This window comes from Equus caballus, chromosome 1, assembly GCF_041296265.1.
Source record: "Equus caballus isolate H_3958 breed thoroughbred chromosome 1, TB-T2T, whole genome shotgun sequence".
Classification (NCBI taxonomy): Eukaryota; Metazoa; Chordata; class Mammalia; order Perissodactyla; family Equidae; genus Equus; species Equus caballus.
This window is the reverse complement of record NC_091684.1, coordinates 133,493,828-133,516,152: the sequence shown is the minus strand read 5'-3', so window position 1 is coordinate 133,516,152 and position 22,325 is coordinate 133,493,828. Positions and strand designations below refer to the sequence as shown.

Sequence of the window (22,325 nt, the reverse complement as noted above, 5' to 3'; positions counted from 1 at the left end):
ACATGCCTGAAGAGTCTGACTTTGACCATCAGTTCCCTGAGAATGCTGGGAAGTGACAGGATGGATGTTCTTTTTGGAAAGTCAGTTACCTGAAGGGATTCTTTTTTCTTTTCTAACTGCCTTTAGCTGGCAAAAAGTACAGGTTGAGGCTGACAGCCCTGAAGACAGCACCATACGGTGTGTTTTATAAAGAGAGCATGTTATTCTCCAAGGCTATCAATCTGGTCTCTTTTCCCCTTACTTCATCCAGAGGCTTTGAAACTAATCTTCTACTGCTCAGATATGTGCTTTGGAAAAGTGGTCACCTTGTAACTAGGACTACTCAAGATCTCAGATCCAATGGGAGCAACGGTGGCTTGCATTATCTAGATAAGAGATAAGGATGGGACCAAGATAACCTAAACTAATGAGTTGCATTCTTCCCTCTCTTAATTCTCTGCTGAGCTGATCTGACCAATGTAACATCAAAAATAATTATTGATCGGGGCTGGCCCCGTGGCCGAGTGGTTAAGTTCGCGCGCTCCGTTGCAGGCGGCCCAGTGTTTCGTCAGTTCGAATCCTGGGCGCGGACATGGCACTGCTCATCAGACCACGCTGAGGCAGCGTACCACATGCCACAACTAGAAGAACCCACAACGAAGAATACACAACTATGTACCGGGGGGGCTTTGGGGAGAAAAAGGAAAAAATAAAATCTTTAAAAAAATAAAAAATAAAAAAATAATAATTATTGATCACCTCTAGAAACTAGAAAGCTGTCTCACTTACATTCCTGCCTCAAGAGTAAATCTCAACTGGTTACAAAAACATGTTATATTAGCTGGGAATCTTTTGGTTGCAAGTGACAGAAAACCAATTCAAATTAACCTGAGCAAAAAAGGAGGATTTATTGGACCAAGACTGAGTCATTTCACAAAGCCCAAAGTATAATTGAACAACTATAGGTGCGGAGATGCAGCTGTGCCTCAGGAGCACCAAACTGAGGACTTGGATGACATTCCAATATTGTCTCATTCATTGTTGCTGAGATTCTATGTGTCAGCTTCGTTCTCTTTTGTTGGACGCTAGTTTGCTCCACATGCTGAAAAACATGGCCTCGGACAGTTCCTGGTTTTAAAATTTTAGACCTTAAATCACCAGAAAGAAACGGGTCTTGTTCTCTCAGCACTTCAAATCAAAGAGTCACTACGGGCTCCAGTTAAGTCTGGTATCCATACATGAATCAATCGACTGTGGCCAGTAGGTTAGGGTACTCTGATTGGCCAGTCTCAGGGCAGGTGTTCACTCTAAGCCAATCAACTGTGGCCAGGGTATACGGTGTACTGTACTAACGTGGTACAATGGTAACCAAGTGCTTGGAAGAGAAGCGGGGAATGACAGGTACTCCCACCAGCATCTACTACAAGTAGTGAAAACATTTAAAAGTAAAAGCAAAGAGAAGATATATTAGGCACAAGTAAACATAAAGAACTAAAATTCAAGGCCATTCAGCAAAGAGAGTAATTTTGTTTTTGATAAGAGATGTATTTCAAAATAAAAACATAACAGTAATAAATCCTAAGACATCAACATATCAAAAATGTAGAGTAAAATCTGTTAGAAATATAAGGGAAAATGAATTGCGTATCTATAAAGGCAAAGAGATTCCATTACAAAGCTATTTGAATTGATAAAAAGAGTTCAATAAAATGGTAGGATTAGATAAATATACAAAAATCAATAGCTAGCCTGTGTAACAGCAATAACATATTAAAAATGTGATGAAAAGGAAATCTCATTCCTAACAGCATCAAAAATACAAAAATGTTAGGGAGCAGACTGGGATGAATATTTGATCAAGTTAGTATAAAATTTATTTAGAAGAATTATCCATTAAGAATAACTAAAAGAATATATGTTAAAGGTAAGCATAGTGAAGGAGAATTAGCCCTACCAGATATTAGAATGTCTTATACTTGAATAATTAGCACAGGGTTATGTTGATGCAAAATAGACAGCTAAATAAATAAGATAAATAACCTTGAAACAGATCCTGATATACTTAAAATGTTAATACAGGATAAATGTAACTGCACAAATCACGATATGAGGAAAAAATCATTCAGCAAAGAGTGTTGGGACAATTCACGGCTATGCAAAGTGAAAGCAGCACACCACCGAAGTTAAGAGTCAGCCAAGAATCTGGAAAAATCACTTGCAGCAAATATGATAAAAGCTAATTTCTCTACTCCTTAAAAGCTCATTCAAATCAATAAGAAATTCAAATAAGCGAAGACTATAAAATAGTATAAATATCCAATGATTCCACCTCAAAGGTGGGAATATAAATTAGGACAACTCTTTGGAATGTAATTAAGAATATTTATCAAGAATATGAAAAATAGTCACACTTCTTGACTCAGTAATTCTTTCTCTGGTAAATTATCTTGACAAAATAATTTGAAAAAGTTAAAAGCATTATGGACCAGTCTACTCATTGCAGCATTATTTGTGTTAACTCTGCTGTATAAAATAGCAGCCCTGTCATCCTCTATCCCCCTTTCTCTGTTTTATTTTCCCAGGGGATTTATTATCAACTGACATTTGTTTATTGTCAAATGTCTTCCCCCACTAGAAGTAAGCCCCATGAGAATTGGCCTATTCTTCACTACTGTATTTCCAGGCCCCAGAACCCTGCTAGCACATAGTAGGAAGTTGATAAATACTTATGGAATGAATGAACAATTCCAAACATCCAACAATAAGAAATGGTTTAGACAATTATGATTAATCTACTCAATATAATATTGTGAAGCTATTACATATATAATTAAGAATAACAATTTATAATATGAGGACTATTTATGATGAAATAGTAAGTTTAAGAAAGCAGAATATATATTCACATATATATTATGATTACAAATTTTCTTACACTAGTTTCTTACAAAGTTAGAAACTAAGAAACTACGTATAGGAAAGATCACAAAATTTCCTTTTCTCTATATATAATGATTACAAACAGAAAAAGAAACTTTGTGGAGAGAAATAAAAATGGAGGGAGATACAGCCAAATGTTAAGAATGGTGTGGATGGGCTGGCCCTGTGGCATAGTGGTGAAAGTTCTGCGGACTTGCTTCAGCAGCCCGTGTTCACAGGTTCAGATCCTGGGTGCGGACCTATACCACTTGTCAGCCATGCTATGGAGGTGACCCAAATACAAAATAGAGGAAGACTGGCACAGATGTTAGTTCAGGGCTACTCTTCCTCAAGCAAAAAAAGAAGGTGATTGGCTGCAGATGTTACCTCAGGGCGAATCTTCCTCAGCTAAAAAAAAAAAAAAAAAAGAATGGTGTGGGAAGAGGGAATACAGGTGATCTATTTACTTTTGGGCATTTTCCAGGTATTCCATAAAGTGCATTTCTTTAATATTGGAAAATTTGATACATGCAGCATCAAGAGGGATAATTTTTTAAATTATTTTATTGAGGTCATAATAGTTTATAACATTGTGAAATTTCAGTTATACATTATGATTAGTCAGTCACCACATACATGTGCCCCTTTACCCCTTATGCCCACTCCCCAACCTCTTTCTCCTCTGGTAACTACTAATCTCTTCTCTTTGTCCATGTATTTGTTTATCTTCCACATATGAGTGGAATCATATGGTTTTTGTCTTTCTCTGGCTTATTTCACTTAACATAATACCTTCAAGTTCCATCCATGTTGCTGCAAATGGGACAATTTTGTCTTTTTTATGGCTGAGTAGTATTCCATTGTATATATACACCACGTCTTCTTTATCCATTCATCAGTCAACGGGCACTTGGGTTGCTTCCGTGTCTTGGGTATTGTGAATAATGCTGCAATGAACATAAGGGTACATATGTCTCTTTGAATTGTTAATTTCACGTTCTTTGGGTAAATACCCAGTCATATGTTAACTGGGTCATATGGTATTTCTGTTTTTAGTTTTTTGAGAAATCTTCATGCTGTTCTCCATAGTGGCTGCACCAGTTTGCATTCGCGCAAGCAGTGTGTGAGGGTTCCCTTTTCTCTGCATCCTCTCCAACATTTGTTGTTTTTTGTCTTGGTAATTATAGCCATTCTAACAGGTGTAAGGTGATATCTCATTGTAGTTTTCATTTGCATTTCCTTGATGATTTATGATCATCTTGAACATCTTTTCATATGCCTGTTGGCCATCTGTATATGTTCTTTGGAAAAATGTCTGTTCATATCCTCTGCCCATTTTTTCAACTTGTTTGTTTTTCCGTTGTTGAGTTGTGTGAGTTCTTTATATATTTTGGAGATTAACCCCTTGTTGGATATATGATTTGCAAATATTTTCTCCCAGTTGGTGGGTTGTCTTTTCATTTTGTTCATGGTTTCCCTTGCCTTGCAGAACCTCTTTAGTCTGATGAAGTCCCATTTGTTTCTTTTTTCTTTTGTTTCCCTTGCAAAAGTAGACATGGTATTTGAAAAAGATCCTTCTAACCAATGTCAAAGAGTGTACTGCCTATATTTTCTTCTAGGAGTTTTATGGTTTCAGGTCTTGCCTTCAACTATTTTATCCATTTTGAGTTAATTTTTGTGTATGGTGAAAGATAATGGTCTACTTTCATTCTTTTGCATGTGGCAATTCAGTTTTCCCAAAACCATTTATTGAAGAGACTTTCCATTGTATGTTCTTGGCTTCTTCATGAAAATTAGCTGTCCATGGATGTGTGGTTTTATTTCTGGGCTTTCAATTCTGTTCTATTGATCTGTGTGCCTGTTCTTGTACCAGTACTATGTTGTTTGGATTACTGTAGTTTTGTAGTATATTTTGAAGTTAGGGATTGTGATGCCTCCAGCTTTGTTCTTTTTTCTCAGGATTTCTTCAGCTATTCAGAATATATTGTTGCTCCATATGAACTTTAGGATTCTTCATTCTATTTCCGTGAAGAATGTCATTGGGATTCTGATTGGGATTGAACTGAATCTGTAGATTGCTTTAGGTAGTATGGACATTTTAACTATGTGTATTCTTCCAATCCATGTGTATGGAATATTTTTCTATTTCTTTATGTCATCATCGATTTCTTTCAAGAATGTCTTATAGTTTTCATTGTATAGGTCTTTCACCTCCTTGGTTAAATTTATTCCTAGATATTTTATTCTTTTTGTTGCGATCGTAAATGGGTTTGTACTCTTGAGTTCTTTTTCTGTTAGTTTGTTATTAGAGTATAGAAATGCAACTGATTTTTGTAAGTTGATTTTGTACCCTGTAACTTTGCTGTAGTTGTAATTATTTCTAATAGTTTTCCAATGGATTCTTTAGGGCTTTCTATATATATAAAATCATTTTGTCTGCAAATAGTGAGAATTTGACTTTTTTTTTTTTTTGAGGAAGATTAGCCCTGAGCTAACATCTGTGCCCATCCTCCTCTACTTTATATGTGGGACGCCTACCACAGCATGGCTTGCCAAGTGGTGCCATGTCCGCACTCGGGATCTGAACCAGCAAACCCCAGGCCGCTGAAGTGGAATGTGCATACTTAACTGCTGAGCCACTGGGCCAGCCCCAAGAATTTCACTTCTTACTTGCCAATTTGGATACCTTTTATTTCTTTTTCTTGACCAGGTGTTCTTGCTAAAACCTCCAGGAATATGTTGAATAAGAGTGGTGAGAATGGGCACCCTTGTCTTGTTCCTGTTCTCAGAGGGATGGCTTTTAGTTTTTCCCCATTGAGTATGATGTTGGCCATGGGTTTGTCATATATGACCTTTATTATGTTGAGGTACTTTCCTTCTATACCCATTTTATTGAGAAGTTTTATCATAAATGGATGTTAGGTCTTGTCAAATGTTTTCTCAGCATCTATTGAGATGATCATGTGGTTTTTATTCCTCATTTTGTTAGCATGGTGTATCACATTGATTTATTTGCAGTTGTTGAACCATCCCTGTGGCCCTGGTATAAATCCCACTCGATCATGATGTATAACCCTTTTGATATATTGCCATATTTGGTTTGCCAATATTTTGTTGAGGATTTTTGCATTGATCTTCATCAGTGATATTGGCCTGTAATTTTCCTTTTTTGTGTTGTTCTTGTCTGGCTTTGGGATCAGGGTGATGTTAGCCTCATAAAATGTGTTAGGAAGTGTTCCATCCTCTTAGTTTTTTGGAATAGTTTTAGAAGGATGAGTACTAAATCTTCTTTGAATGTTTGGTAAAATTCTCCAGAGAAGCAATCTGGTCCTTGACTTTTAGATTTAAGAAGTTTTTTTATTACTATTTCCATCTCTTTGCTTGTGATTGGTCTATTCAGATTGTCTATTTCCTCCTGGTTCAGTTTTGGGAGGTTGTAAGAGTCTAAGAATTTATCCATTCCTTCTAGATTGTCCAATTTGTTGGCATACAGTTTTTCATAATATTCTCTTATAATCCTTTGTATTTCTGTGGTATCTGTTGTAATTTCTCCTCTTTCATTTCTGATTTTATTTATTTGAGCCTTCTCTCTTTTTTTCTTGGTGAGTCTAGTTAAGGGTTTGTCAATTTTGTTTATCTTCTCAAAGAACCAGTTCTTAGTTTCATTGATCCTTTCTGCTGTTTTTTTTGTTTCAGTTTCATTTATTTCTGCTCTAATTTTTATTATTTCCCTCCTTCTGCTGACTTCGGGCTTTATTTTTCTTTTTCCAGCTCTGTTAGGTGTAGTTTAAGGTTGCTTATTTGAGGTTTTTCTTGTTTGTTACGCTGGGTCTGTATTGCTATGAATTTCCCTCATGGGGCCACTTTTGCTGCATCCCATATGAGTTGATATGTTGTATTTTCATTTTTGTTTGTCTCCAGATATTTTTCGATTTCTCCTTTAATTTCTTCAATGATCCATTGGTTGTTTAGTAGCCTGTTGTTTAGTCTCCACATGTTTGTCCCTTTCCAAGCTTTTTTCTTGTAGCTGATCTCTAGTTTCATAGCATTATGGTTGGAAAAGATGTTTGACATGATTTCAATCTTCTTAAATGTATTGAGGCTTGCCTTGCTTCCTAACATATGATCTATTTTTTTAAAATGTTCCATGTGCACTTGAGAAGAATGTATATTCTACTGTTTGGGGATGGAGTGTTTCTAATATAAAGTCCATCTGGTCTAGTTTTTCATTTAGTTCCACTATTTCCTTGTTGACCTTCTGTCTGGATGATCTATCCATTGATGAAAGTGGAGTGTTAAGGTCCCCTATGATTATTGTGTTGCTGTTAATATCTCCTTTTAGGTCAATTAATAGTTGCTTTATGTACTGTGGTCCACTTGTGTTAGGTGCATGTATATTTGTAAGTGTTACGTCCACTTAGTGGAGTGTCCCTTTTATCATTATATACTGCCCCTCTTTATCTCTCTTTACCTGTTTTTCTTGAAGTCTACTTTTTCTGATATAAGTATGGCAACACCTGTTTTCTTTTATTTGCCATTAGTTTAGAGAATCATCTTCTATCCTTTTACTCTAAGCCTGTGTTTGTCTTTGGAGCTGAGATGTGTTTCCCGGAGGCAGCATATTGTTGGGTCTTGGTTTTTAATCTGTCCAGCTACTCTATGTCTTTTGATTGGGAAATACAATCCATTTACATTTAGAGTGATTATTGATATATGAGGGCTTACTGCTGCCAATTTATCATCTGTTTTCCAGTTGTTCTGTATTTCCTTGTTTCTCATCCAAGTATTTCGGACTGCCAATTCAGTTTAGTGGCTCTCTATGATGGTGTTCTCAGTTTTTTCTTTATTTATCAATTGTGTCTCTTTTCTGATTTTTTGTTTAGTGGTTACCATGAGGTTTGTATAAAAGATCTCGTAGATGAGATAGTCCATTTGTCTGATACCCTCTTATTCCCTTAGTCTAAGCACTTTGCATCCCTTTCCTCTTCGCCTTCTAAGTTGTTGTCACAACTTATTCCATTTTGTGTGAGTTTGTGGTAAAATTAAGTGATTATATTTATTCTTGATGTTTTCCTTCCCTTTAACTTTAATGTTATGACTAAGTGTTTGTTAATCTGTTCCAATAGAGAATTGCAAAGTTCTGATTTTGTCTGCCTATTTGTCTCCTTGCTCAAGGCTTTGTAAACCCTTTCTTTTTTTTGCAGGGATGAGGGCCTTCTTGATTATATCTTGTAGGGGGTTCTTGTGGCAGTGAACTCCCTCAGCTTTTGTTTATCTGGGAAAGTTTTTATTTCTCCATCATATCTGAAGGATATTTTCACTGGATAGAGTATTCTTGGCTGAAAGTTTTTGTCCTTCGGGATTCTTAATATATCATTCCACTCTCTCCTAGCCTGTAAGGCTTCTGCTGAGAAATCTGCTGAAAGCCTGATAGGGGTTCCTTTGTAGGTTATTTTCTTCTGCCTTGCAGCTCTGAATGTTTTTTCTTTGTCATTGACTATTGCCAGTTTTACTAACATGTACCTTGGAGAAAATCTCTTTACAGTAATGTAATTAGGAGTTCTATTAACTTCTTTTACTTGTAATTCAAGCTCCTTCCCCAGGTTTGGGAAGTTCTCAGCTATTATTTCTTTGAACAAGCTATCTGCTCCTTTCTCCTTCCAGAATATCTATAATCCTTATGTTTTATTTCTTAATTGAGTTGGATATTTCTCGGAGAATTTCTTCATTTCTTTTTAGCCTTAATTCTCTCTCCTCCTCCATCTGAAGCATTTCTATATTCCTATCCTCTAAATTGTTAATTCTACCCTCCATAATATCAGCTCTGTTATTTAAGGACTCCAGATATTTCTTTATCTCATTCATTGTGTTTTTCATCTCCTACATTTCTGATTGTTTTTTCTTTATAGTTTCAGTTTCTTTTGTGAAGAATTACCTCTGTTCATTAATTTTATTCCTGATTTCTTTGAACTGTCTTTCTTAATTCTCTTGTAACTCATTGAGTTTTCTTTTATGATAGCTTTTTTGAATTTTCTGTCATGTATATTATGGATTTCTGTGTCATCAGGAATGATTTCTGGGTGTTTGTCTTTTTCCTTCTGGTCTGGAGTATTAATATACTTCTTCGTACTATTTGATGGGGTGGATTTGTGTCTTCACATAGTGGTAGTATCTGATTGTAGATTCCACCTGCCCCGGCTTGGGGGGAAGTGCTGGCGTGGGAGCTGTGTATTCTGAGCCTGGTGCCATCCCTGTTAGCTGTGCCTGTCCAAGCCTGGGCCACTCATTGGGACCATAGTGGCCCTGTGGGTTCTCCTACTGAATAGAAAAGCCATCGCACAGGGCTCAGGGCTACCACCACCTGCTCCCACAATCTCGCTGAGATGTGCTCCCCCTTTGGGGCCACAGAAGTACTACGGGCATTCGTGGCAGCTGGCAAATCATTTACCCAGGCATGCAGATCTGCCACCTATTCCTCCTAGGTGGCACCAGCAATTGTGCTTGGTAGGCAGGGCCTTCCCACTGGGTCCAAGCCTGGGCTGCTCCCTGGGGATTGTGGAAGCACTGTGGGCTCTCCAACCAGATAGGAAAGAGATCATGCAGGGGCTCAGGGCTGCCATCACCTGTTCCTGCAGTCGCACCGAGGTGTGCTCCCACCCTCAGGGCCACAGTGGTGCTATGAGTGTTTCAGCTGGGAGAGCAGTCATGCACTTGCACAGGGCTTGCAGTGGGCCAGAGATTGCTCACCTATCTCCACTACCTCCCCAGGAATATCCCATCCACCTTCAGATGTATAGCTGCACAGGTCTCTCAGGCATCCTGATGTGCTGTGTGGGTATCCTCTGCTGATCAATGAATGTCCATTTAGTTGTAGTTTGAAGTGGGGGAGACAAAGGAACAGCTCACTCCACCATGTTGCTGATGTCACTTTGGGGATAGTTTTTAAAATCACCAATTATAAGAGAGTGTGATTTCAAATTAAAATAATGAGAAACAGGAAAAAGGAGGAAGAGAAAAAGTACAAAAAATAGGGAATTATAAGTTAGTGTTTTGGTTTATTTTAGTATAGTGAGATAAGTTTGGGCTTAAGAATATGAAAATCTATAAAGGTGATTATTCTTTGAGCCACTGCTTACTTCTGTTATGCAGTTACATCATCACCCTTAAGTTCCTCCTATATAGAAATTCTGAAGCCATCAAGTGACTTTTCAAAAATATGGATTCCTGGGGCCCACCCCTGGGAGTTTCTAGTTTAAGAGATTGGGGTGAGGCCTAGGAATCTGTGCATTTTAAAAATAGTCCCTGGGTGATTCTGTGTTTGAGAGTCCCTGGGATAAGTGGCAAGGAGGCTCTCCCTCCTGGGAACAGCACCCTTGAACTTCTGGAGTAGAGGAACCTCTATCATATATGCCCTTGGGTAATTACTGCTCCTGCAGTGTTGCCCCAGATGCTGTAGTTCTTGGCTGTCCACCTGCGAGTGCGTGTGCAGAATCTAGAACCCTCTAGAGGAGCCAACAGACCAGCCATCCTCTGGCCTTTGGGTTTCCACCTACTGAGCCAAACACCAGAGGCTGTGTCAGGCTGAGTGGCTCCTCACAGTCCACAGTCCTCAAGATGATACATTGGCATAGTGTCACCACTGATCAGAACCCCTCATCCTAGTTGTCACTGTCCTGTAGGCTCATTTTAAAATATTCTGTACTTTCTCCCCATTGATGCAAGCTCTGAGTGCTGAACCTCCTTCCTGACCATTTCCTCTGTTCCCCTGGAAGACCCACTGGATTGCAAACAAACACTTCCCTTTCCCCAGTCTCTGCACAGGCACTCCCCCTATCTTTTCTCCTGAGCCCACTTTTCTTTCTGACCTTATTTGTTTACATCTCAAGTGACCAGCACCTGGGCCCCTGCTGCCATTTCTCATCATTTCACTTCTATTTTTGGGAAAAAAATGAAAAATCCCAAGCAAAACAAGAATTCTATTTGATTTTGAGAATCATGGCATCCAGCCTAGTGTCTTTTTTTCGTCATCTAATGACTGTCTTCTGAGTCACTGCTCAGATATCTTAAGTGTAAAGTGGCTTATACTCTTTCTCTCCACACCATGTCTGCCACCTTGGGTGATATCACTGGCCTTGTGGATGACCCATCTCTTAGCCTCACTGCCCCTGCTCTCCTCACTCTTCCTCCCCACCACCTTCAACACCTGGGAGGAGATTGCATGGCAACACACAAGCAGGAAAAGGCCAATATAGAATAGCATTTCCCACTGATTCCTCCTACAGCTGAACCTGGACAGAAGCAACTCACTTTTCCATTTCCCAATTAGTGGTAAGGCTGGGAGTGCATTCTGCTTGGAGATTCTCAGCTCAGGATGGGCCAACAGGGATAAGAGAAAGAGACCAAACACAGATGGGTGTTATATAAGACATAAGCTAAAGGAATAAATGAGCTTCTTGAGGTTTCTAGGTTGTCTAATTCAGCTCCCTAGTGTGGGAGAGCAGACTGTGCATGGGGAACTTGGAATAAGGAGCCTGGTTGTCCTCTGGTAATCTCTTTTTTTGGCCACTTCAAATCCTTTGGGGAAAGCAGCTTGGGGTTTATGCATGTGTGTGTATCATATACAAGCTCAATGGCAGGCAACTGAATAGAGCTGAGTCTAGAGCAGTGAGAGGAAATTCCCAAGATTTCCAAAACATACAAGTAATGCATCAAAAAGTAACGCACCAAATGCTATTACCTAAAAGTTTCTTCGCTTCTTTGACTCTTCTGAAACAGTAAACTTCTAGTCTCAAATACACAACCTTGTATCTTTATGCTACTACTCCCTTACCATACATAGTACATTTACTCTTTGGTCTTCTTCAGTACTCCAGTTCCGTGACACTCTCATTTTATCCTAGTCATTCTTCGACTTCTGGATTTATTTCCTTCCTTATCTAGACTAAGCCTCAGGATTTACCAGTTCAATAATTTACTTTTCAGCATCGTTGTGTGCCTCAATCCCTTGTCTTTTTACTTTTTCACCCACTCCTAGAAACTCTGGGTTGATGTAACCATCCACCATCTCTCCTCTTACTGAGCATTGCCTTACAATAAAATACTAGATGGAGAAAAATCACAAATGTATCATTACTAATTTCATTTGGGCCCATATATAGCTGCCTCTCAATCCTTTCCGTGACTCTTCTAAACATTACCACTTTCCTTAAACACTCTACCTACCTCTTCTTTTCTTGCAGCAGATGGCCTTGCTGTCTACTTCATGGAGAATATCAAGACTCTCAAGGATGAATTTCGTATCCTTTTACCTACAACCCTATCTGCATATACCCATATTTGCTTCCTTCTTTTCTGGATCTTTCCATCCAAGCAATCCCTTGACCTGCTACCTAAATCCCCTTCTATAATTTAAGAAATCTTTGTATCAACTCTATTTCTCTAAGTTATTTCAACTTAGAGGAATTTTTATTAAGCACCAGGAACCAAGCAGGGCAATTGGGATGTAGCCACAAATGGAACCCAGCTGCAATAGATGCCTGTTGCATTGTTTGACCAGCACCTCTTTTCCATGAATTGTACATTCCTCCTATATTTACTTGGTTACAATGGGAGCTGCCATATTACTCCCTGAATGGTTTGGAGTGGGCACCTAAACCAAGAGTGGCAATCAATCATTTCACTTGGAAATTTGTAATTGGGACCAACAGTCAGAATCAGACTGTAACAGGGTAACTTGGAAGCTGTTGGTAGTGGCCCTTTTCTGTGATGTGGGACTAGGATACAGAGAGATCCATTCTGCAGCAAGAGTGAAGCTAAGGCAGATTCAGTGAGATGTGCAGAGACAAGAGACTCTCCAAAAGAGAACTTTCTGGGTTCATTAACGTGCTCTAGTCTCTTGTTCCATTCCTGAGATTCAGCTGCATCCTTACCCTGAGATTCCGGGGCCCTTCCAATAAATTTTCTTTCTGCTTAGACAGTATTTAGTGTGGGGTTTTTGCTACTTGCAACCAAAAGAAAGATCCTGTCATTCTTGCTGGAAAGCTGGACTGGCTTGTTTTGCAATTGTTGTCTGTTGGGACCCAGCCATGTGTCTTTTGAGGATAGACTTCTAGAGGACTTAGTAGCAAATGTCAAGATGCTGCCTCTTATTTTCAGTCTTCATTAAGGTGTCACAAGAATGGAACATGCTCAAATAGAGCAGAAAGCCTCCTGGAAACCACAGGGCCATGGTGTAACTCTGTTCTGTGAAGTCTTTTTTGCCTATTGCCAGTTGCCTGAGACTACAGGGGTCAGATAATCATGGGCCTTGCTGAATTACAGCTGCCAAATTATCTACTACCCTGCTTCTAAAGCTCTTGATTATCCCCTTTCTCTCTTGAATCTTCAACACTTCCCTCTATACTGACTCTTTATATCAGCATTTAAGTCCACTCCCCTCTTGACAAAATCTGTTCTAGATTTCCCAACACTTTCTTCCTATTTCTTCTTCCTGAAAGAAGTTGTTCACACTCAGTGACAAGCCATAGCAATCAGGTGGCCCCACTCTGTTGCAGCTGCGCTTACTAAGGTTGTTCATGATTACCTTTTCACTAAATCCAACGGATATTTTCAGATCTTATCTTACTTGACCTCTCAGGAGCACATGACACTGTTGACCACTCCTGCATTCCTGAAACACTTTCTTTCCTTGGCTTCTGTGATACCACATGCTTCTGGTTTTCTTTTTACACGTCTGCTTGTTTCTTTGCAAGTTCCTCTTTTTGTCCTATACCTTAAATTTGTTGATGTTCCTCAGGTTTGGTCCTAGTAGTCCTCAATTGTTTTTGTTGTGTTTTGTTTTTTCTTTTTTAGTCTCCAATTCTTTTTGTGCTAAACTTTCTCGGGCCAGTCTCAACCACTTTCTTGGCATTACCCTATGTACCTGAATATAAGACCAATATCCTCCAATCCCCTCAATACTCCCTTAGAAAAGAGAGAGTTGCCTCATATTCTGACCTTTAAAAAGCCCTTCATCCTACTGGATGGACATCAATTATTTTGAACAATAAAATGCTCCTTGGGGGACTATACATTAGCGTGAAATGATCTTATTCAATGTTCATATAGAAGCCACATGACGGAATTTGTAAGAAAGGAAGAAGTTTAACACAGATTTAGAAATTACTTCTAGGGAAATACCTTCACATTTGCAAGTGTTGAATGTCCTTGTAAGCAAGCCTTTACAAGTCACTATAAAAAGCCATGTGATAGGTGAATATGATTACAGCATAACTGATCTAGTGCAATTAGGTACTGTGTCCGGGAATAAAATTCCCAGTGAAAACACCGTAGAGTCCAAAATTTAGGGGGAAGTGAATGATGTATCCTGGGAAATTATGTCAGAGACTCAAACTGTGATTCTGGTAATGATAAAAACACTGTAAAGAGTTTCAATAAAATTATTTTTAAAATTATATTTTATATAATATGTGAAGTATGCAAGTGTAGTTAAAATAATACATTAAACATTATAAGTAAATCATTGATTACTTCATCTCTATCTCTAAAAGTTTATGTATTCAAGTTGGCCACAAAGTTTTATTGGGGGATGGATTTTCATTGGGAAAATGGGGGCTCACCCTATATTCAGAGGTATCTTACATTCAGGCATATATGTTATAAGCTGATGACTCATCTCTCTAGCCCAGTTCTCCCTGCTAAGCTCCAGACCCAAAATAACAGTTTACTGATATTTCTACTCAAATGTCCAATAGGCGCTTTAAATTAAACTTACCCAAAGTTAAACTCACATTGCCTCCCATCTGCTCCTCTTCCTCGGTCTCTTCTGGGTGACTGTCACCACTTTGGCTCAGTGGCCCAAGCTGAAATCTGAGTCACCCATGTCTCCTCTCTCCCCCCAACTCCTGTTGTTTCTATCTCCCGAATCTCTCTTTCTCTCTCTTATCTGTTCACTTCTCTTAATCCCCTCTGCTTTACTCCAGGCCACCAGCGTCTCCTCCCCAGACAACTGTTAACAAAACCTGAACTGGTTTTCTTGGTCTTGTCTCCTTTCAACCTACACTCCACGAAACAGCCAGCGTTATCCTTCTAGAATGCAAATCAGATGTCAATTCCCACTGCAGGGTAGCCAACTCCTACTCATCTTCTCCCTCCACTTCCCTCAGTTTAGAGACCAATGCTGCTTCTCTAATTCCCCCTCTCTCCCCCTGCCCGCCCCGCCTGCTAATTTCATCAGGTTAGATACTCTCACTATGTTTTCCCACACTCCTTATCTTTCCTTACCATAATGCTCTTCACACTTCTTTGTTATAATTGTTTATCTTTCCTTGAGACTGTGAACCTTGTCTCTCTGGCTTACCATTGCCTTCTCCTAACACAGGGTGGGACCTGAGATATAGTAAGTGCTTTATAAATATAAAATGAATGAATGAACCAATACTTTTGTTATCCCAGCACCCAGCACAATATCTGGCAAATATAGGTCCTCACTAATATTTGTTGAATTAATAGATTGTTGAACTAAAGATATGTGATTAAGCAACGTGTAACGAGCAAAATTAATACTGTGCAGGCTTTGTCCTTAAGGAGCACATATCATTCTTAATTAGGCTTAATCAGAGATGGCTCCCTAAAACAGGTGGCTCTTGGAAGAGAAAGGGAGAAATAAAAATTCTCACCTAGTGGAATGTGAAGGGCAAATGTAAAAATGTCAACATCTGTGCAGAAGAAAATCATGTTCTTATGACAAGGGTAACTCCTGGTTAAAATGTGCTGTGATTGGGAAGCGCTCTATACTGGGATCTACTAGTCAGGTGGCTAGCTTTGTTCTTCCCTACTGTGGATGCTGGGATTCAGCCAGGGAACCAGCCGCACAATCCAAGGACTGCCAGCAATTAAACACTGAACTATATTGCCTCTCTAAAGTTGAAAAATAATCCTTTTACTAGAGAGAATAAGATTCTTACCAGGTTTTATATTCATAGGCTTTATTAATTTTTCACTTAATTTTTATATCAAAGTACGCAGAATAAATTTCACGAGAATATTTGGTCTGGTTATTTTTGGCCTGCACTTTGATAACTTATGCTAACATACAATGGCCAGTCTGTTTTCTTTGCTCTAAAAGTTTCTTTGTGCACTATTGCTTGAACATGGGCCTCGTGTTCTAACCTTACTTAGATGAAAAAAGTGTTTATTTCATGAATGGTTAATACCTCTTCACAGATTTAGTTTAGACTACATAAAATTACATCGATTAGCTGTATAAACGTGTACTGAGTTACTAGTTGAAAATCTTGTTGGAAGAATGAAAGTGATAAACAAGATGCCTAAGAAAATCTTTTGTCAGAGATTCCTTACTAGAGAAATGAGAGATTAACTACTCCAAATGAGGTTTTTTAAAAGGAATGTCTACAAGGTTAGTTACATTGAAACAAAGCGAAGGATCTGAATTCAAGTATATGCCTGGGTTATTTCATTAAACTCTTGAAATGATGTAAGATCTGTAACTTTTAATCTGGGGCTCCATCTATTAGTGGTTTGTGAGAGTGGGTTTGATTAAAATTGTGATTTAATCACAAGTCAGAAATACATGATGTAGTCACTCTATTTTACAGAAAGTGCTTTCAAGTTTTGATTTAACCCTGATATACACAGCGTGCTGATAAATTAATGAGAGTTCACAGGAGTCATGCATGAAAATCAATCTGATTACTTTATTAGCCACAACTCATATTTTTCAAGCTTGGAGAGAAATGTAAGCTTCATTTTAGAAGTCACATTATGCATTTTATAGTTTTAATATAATGAAAAATTTCCAGACTTAGAAAAGGTATCTGAATATTAACATTTGCGAGGCAGTTTATAGTTTTCAAAGAGCTTTTCTCATTATCTCAGAAAACTGAATAATGATGTGATTATTAAAGGTTAATTAAGCAAATACTTGTGAAGTAATTGGGAGGTAATCTATTTCTAATTTAACAGGTCAATCAGGGGTATTTAGGAAATATTTTTGCTGGTTAACAACTCTAAGCAAAACAAAAAGATATTTAAATTGTTTCCCTAGTGGAAAACAATGAGCGTGTGTTAGCTCTGTTAAGAGGAAATTGTTTCAAGGAACTGTGATGAGGATTTCTAATTCTACCGTTTTGATGATTTAAGAGGTTCTATGACGATTCTGAGCTCTTCCCTCCCAATGTTAAAGCAAGCCTTATACCGCTTATTTTGGCACTTGAGAATAAAAGAAAATATCTGAAGAAAGTAATTATGAGAAGGCACAGAGCGCTGTGGGAGTTAAGAGAGATTGCTATCTTCTTGTGGGAAGCAACATATTTTGGTTATTGACTGTACAGAACAGTGAGTAAAAATCCAACTCATTAACAATCAAACGCGACTCTCCAAGTGCATAACCATAGAAAAAAATTTTCTTAAAATATTTTCATGGGTGCAGCTTATAAAATTATTCTTATGAGCAGTGCAACTACAAACAGCTTTCCTCCAACTTTGGGGAGCCTGGGTGCTGTCCCCCGACTACCAAGTGGTTTACAATCACAGCCCCCTTGCTCTCGGTTACCGGCGAAAGACGTGATTTCCAGGTAGGAAAGCGCGAAGCGCCTCGCAAAGGCAGAGGTAACAGCTTTCAGCCGCGGCCAGAGCATTAGCCCCGGGGAGCCCTGGGGCTCGGCCCGGGCCCCGCACTGGCTGCAGGAGTGCACACGGGGCACCTTTGTCTGTGCCCCGCTTCCCTGGCCCGGGGCCGAGAGGCGGGGGGCGCGGGCCCCGCGGCCCGGGAGGCCCGGCACCGTCCAGGGGAAGCGCGCGGCGAGGGCGGCGCGGCCGGGAAGCGGGAGGTCAGCGGCGGCGCGGCCGGCCCCCTCCCACGGGAGCCGCGCCAGGTCCCAGCAAGAGCCGGGCGGGATCACTATTGTTTTTGGCGAGCACATAAACCCCGGGGCCGACGCTCTGCGCACCCAGGTTTCCTCCCGGAGGCCGTTCGGTTTCCTCCGAGGCCCTATATAGAGGCCCTGGGCCCAGGCAGAGGAGAGGTGCGCTCTCGCTGCGGCCTCCCGGACAAGCCCGGGCTCGGAGGGCCTCTCCCTTCAGTCTCGACAGCCGCAGGACTCTGGGGAGGTGAGAGGGGAATTTCTCCCCAGGGTGAGGAGGAGGAAGAGGGGGCGCGAGGGACAGGGGCTGCGGGCAGACGCGAGGAGGAGAAGGAGGATCCACTTCTCCGGGGTTTCCCTGACGCCAGCAGCAGCGCCAGGCGCGCGCGCCCCGCACCCGTCCGCGGCTCCGGGGAGAAGGGGGAGGGGAGCGGGCCCGCGAGGCGGCAGCCGGGATTGGAGCGGGGCGGGCCCCGCGCGGAGCCGAGGGCGTGCGGGCGAGGAAGGCGCGCGCTTGCGCGTGCGCGGGTGTGCGCGCCCCGGGCCCCCGCCCCCCACCCCCGCCGCCTGCGGTCTCCGCCCCCCTCGCGCTGGTGTGTGGAGCCGGAGTCGGCGGCGGGTGGCGGCGCCTGGAACCTGGAGACCGAGCCCCCCGCCCCCCCGCCCCGGAATGTACTGACTCTCCGCTCTCCTCCCCTCTCCGCCCCCCTGCAGGAGGGAGGCGCCCCCGAGTGTCCCCTCCCGCGAGAGGGGCCGCGCGGGCCGGGTCGGGCCGGGCTGGAGCAGCGGCGGCGGCGGCCGCGGGAGCCGAGCCTGCAGCGAGGGACCGGCTGAAGCGCGCGGGAGGCAGAGCGGCGAGGGCTCCGCGGCGCTGCCGCCGCCGCCGCCGCTCGCAGGGAAGAGATGGCGGCGGAGCGGGGAGCCCGGCGACTCCTCGGCACCTCCTCCTTCTGGCTCTGCTGCCTGCTGCTGCTCGGGCGCCGGGCGCCGGGCGCCGCGGCCGCCAGGAGCGGCTCCCCGCCGCAGTCCCCAGGTAAGCTGCGGCCGCGGCGCGCGGGCCCAGGAGCGCGGGGTGGGGGCGGGGGCGCGGCCCCGGCCGCGGCTGCCGTGTTTTTGTTTAGGATCCAGGAGGGAACGTGCAGGAACTTCTCTGCCTCGTCTCTGGTTGCCGAAGAGAAAGGGGGTCGTGTCGGGTGGAGAGTGAAGTAGGCGGGCGGGGGCGCCGCCGCGGGAGGGGCGGCCGCGAGGGCGCGTCGGGGGCTCCGGGGTCTAGTTGTCCGCTTTGTACCCGGAGGCAGGTTCACCCCTCGGCTCCCTCCCCTCCCCCAAGCTCATCCCACTTGTAAGAGTGGGACATTCTTGTGCTCACACAAGCACCAGTAGAGGCCACTACACACCTCATTAAATAAACAATCGTAACGGCCAATTCGTTAATTTTCAGGAAAGGAAGGGGGAGGGGGGCTTGAACTCGGCATTCCCTGGCCGGGGATTTCCCTGCTGAAGTCGCAGGGAAGCGCTGGCTGATCTCGAGGGACTCCTTGTGCGGGGATTGTAGCCCGCAGGCTGCGGAAGAGAGAGGGTGTCCGAGGGGCACAATTGCCCCCTCGCTGCCAGTGGTGGTGACTTAAGGATGAGGGCGCGTTGGAGAACGGCTCCGAGTGATTTTATCTGTTAGTGTTTCCGTTATGAAATGCCTCTTCTTTCCTGGGGATTACAACTATATTTACAGCCTGTTAACTGCTCTTAACCTAGGGAATTGTCTAAGCATCAGATTTTAAGTGCTTGTACGTTGTTTTCAAGTGGCAATATGTAAATATAGTTAGCCTTGAAAGCCATTTTCAGGTTTTTTGACTATCATAGGTTATTGAAGTCACTTGCATTCCTGTTTATTTAAGGGGGCCAATAACAAAACGCCAAACCTGTCATAAAGACCTTTCAGTACGTTTGAGGAGCGGGACACACACAGCAGTTGAAGGACAAATTAGCCTGTGATCTGCTTAAATTGTTTGACCAGGTGTGGTGTATCATAAAACTTGACAGAACTTTCACCTACTTACGTGAGATCTGAAATTTTTGCACTTGGAAAGTCATCTGATCAGGCACAGTGGCAACTTGTAATCACTAAACCATTACTTGTTTTGCCCTGGTTTATATGAAATATTTAAAATCACACTGTAATGTAACTTGGCTGATAAACTTTCTTTGGGTTTTCTTGCAGAGTATAGATAGCTCATGGCTTTTGCCAATATTAAGAGCTTTAAACCTAAAGTGCCAGTGGTTGTTATCTAAACAGCTATATAAACAGGAATGTTTTAGTATCAAACTGGCACTTGCACATTCAGCCTCAACATGGTTTATAATACACATTTTGGTCCTGGAATGTAGGTAACTCATCCAGCCCTTTCTATTCTTGTGGATGGGCAAGAAAAATGTAACTATCTTGGAAGACAAGTTCTCTCTTACTTAATTTTATATGTAGTACATGATATTATGTGTGTTCTAGGTATTTGGTGGAATGTCTGCTTAAAATTTTGTCAGTAATTTTGTGAGTGCTAGTAATTTTATGACTTAGGTTAATAAAAATAATAAGCAGAGCCTTAGGAAGTGGTCGTATCGTCTCTTTCAGTGTTGATTCAGTTGGTGGGCTTTTATTTTGAGCTGAAATGCACACTCTGCCTTCATGGAGCTTACACTCTGGTGTGTGGGTAGGAAAGATAGCCATTCAACTACTAATTATATAATCAAGTAGTTGTGATAAGCGCTACAAAGGAGAATAGGTTTTGAGAAAGTTTGCCGCAGGGACCTAACCTAGCCTGAGTGTCTCGGAAGCGGGATCTGAGGAGGGGTGAGTGGGAAAGCAGGTGAGGAGATGCACAGCTCATTAATGGTAGAATTACATCCAGAACACAGATCTTCTGATTTTCGGTCCAGAGTGCTTTGCACAAAGCCTCTTGCCTCATTACAAAAGTGAAAGGAATAACTGCCATAAGGAGGCGTTGGTCACTAGTGTCCTAAACTGCAGAGAGATGAGGGAATTGAGAAGGGAGTAAGCAGCAACTGGTTAAGCTGTCAGTAAGTCGGCCGTCATTTGTCAGTGGGGGGGAGGGGATAGACTCTGAAACCTTTCTGTAGGGGATTGCAGTGAGTAGGTGGTAGGGGAATGGAGATACTTGGTAGTAAAAGGAGAAAAATAGGGTATGGGGCAACAGGAGAAACGGAGTGTATTTCCAACTTAGGGTAGACGTATAGACAGGAGGAGGTGGAGGAAAAAGGAGAGGGAAGGACTGGTAATGGAAAATGGTCAGCAGAGGTGGAGGGTTGGAAATGATCAGGCACGCAGTCTGGTTTTAGGAAGGAAGGAAGGGCAGATTACTGAAAAGATATGAAGGGACCTAGGGGAAGATGACGTGAACGACGTGACAGCAGCCTGTGCAATGCAAGTCTTCTCTAATTAGAGCAAAGGGGTTAAGGAATGGTAATGGGGTGGAACTGGGATGCAGGAATGGGGAAAGTTAGGAAGACAGTGTTGAGAGGTCGTTTGAAATCACTTTGAATTTGAAATAGATTAGCAATTTCCACACTTTCTCCAGCAATTTTTTGTACCCCAAAAACAGAGTTAGTGAAAAATTTTAATCCAGTATTGGTTGCTTTTGAGTTAGATGAAATATGTAGAGATTTTTTTTAACATTTATTAGAATAATCAAATATCCTATTCATTAATTAGATTGCAAATGAATATTTGATGAAATGTCATAGTAGTGTTGAGGCTAGCCTTGACCTAGACTTCAGAGGTGTTCTGTAGAGGTCATGTAGCTACTCTTCTCATTTAAGGTGAGAATCCTCCCGTCAACATGTGGCATAGATGACTCTGCTTGAATCATTCACTTGATGTGATTTGTTACCTCACAAGGTAGTCTGTTCCTGTTTTGAATAACTTCTGTTAGTAAACTTGGCTTTATGATGCAATACATTTAACTTTAATTTTCACCCTCCCCATCCTTCTTGAATTTTTTCTCTTCTTTTGCCATTTTTGGCATCACCTTATCTCCTGATTCATCTCTTACTTCTCTGATCCACTCTTCATTTGTTTTTCAGGTTTTTCCTTCACCCCCTTAGAATATTGGTATCTCAAGTTGATCTTATTCTATACACTCTCCTTGTCTTCAGTTGCTTCTTATAAGCTAATGACTCTCCTTTTCCACTCTTCATGTGCCACTCAGTAGCTTCACTAAATAGGCAGCTTACGTTACACAAGACCAAAGGTAAACTCATCTTTGCTCCTCTTCCCTCCGGCTTCCCTCAGCCCCTTTCTCCAGACAACCACAGTTCCTGGCCTAGGGCTCTCCCATTGTTTGAATGATTGCACAGGCTTGTTTTCCTGTGTTATCTGCCTGGGTGTCACTGCTCACCACTCACTCACCCAAGTTGAGATCTGGAAGTCATCCTGGACCCTCCCCTTCCCTATTCCTATAGCCAATAGTTGTTTGATTTTTACCTCCTAGATACGTCTGAGTTTGTATCTTTTCATCATCATCCCCATCTAGA

The 22,325-nt window shown here is 41.7% G+C and overlaps 1 protein-coding gene across 23 annotated transcripts in view; it reads left to right on the top strand.

The window, feature by feature from the left end:
• The first annotated feature begins 18,379 nt into the window (after nucleotides 1-18,379).
• The window catches only part of NEO1 (neogenin 1), a 247,657-nt gene continuing 243,711 nt past the window's right edge, over nucleotides 18,380-22,325 (top strand). For 22 of the 23 annotated variants that reach the window (XM_070233792.1, XM_070233755.1, XM_070233728.1 and 19 more), the window contains exon 1: nucleotides 18,485-18,813. In XM_070233792.1, coding sequence (XP_070089893.1) covers nucleotides 18,684-18,813 — 130 coding nt within the window. In that variant the 5' untranslated portion in view covers nucleotides 18,485-18,683. Of the gene's footprint in view, nucleotides 18,814-22,325 lie in introns of all 23 variants that reach the window. The other variant, XM_070233713.1, reaches the window with a different exon arrangement.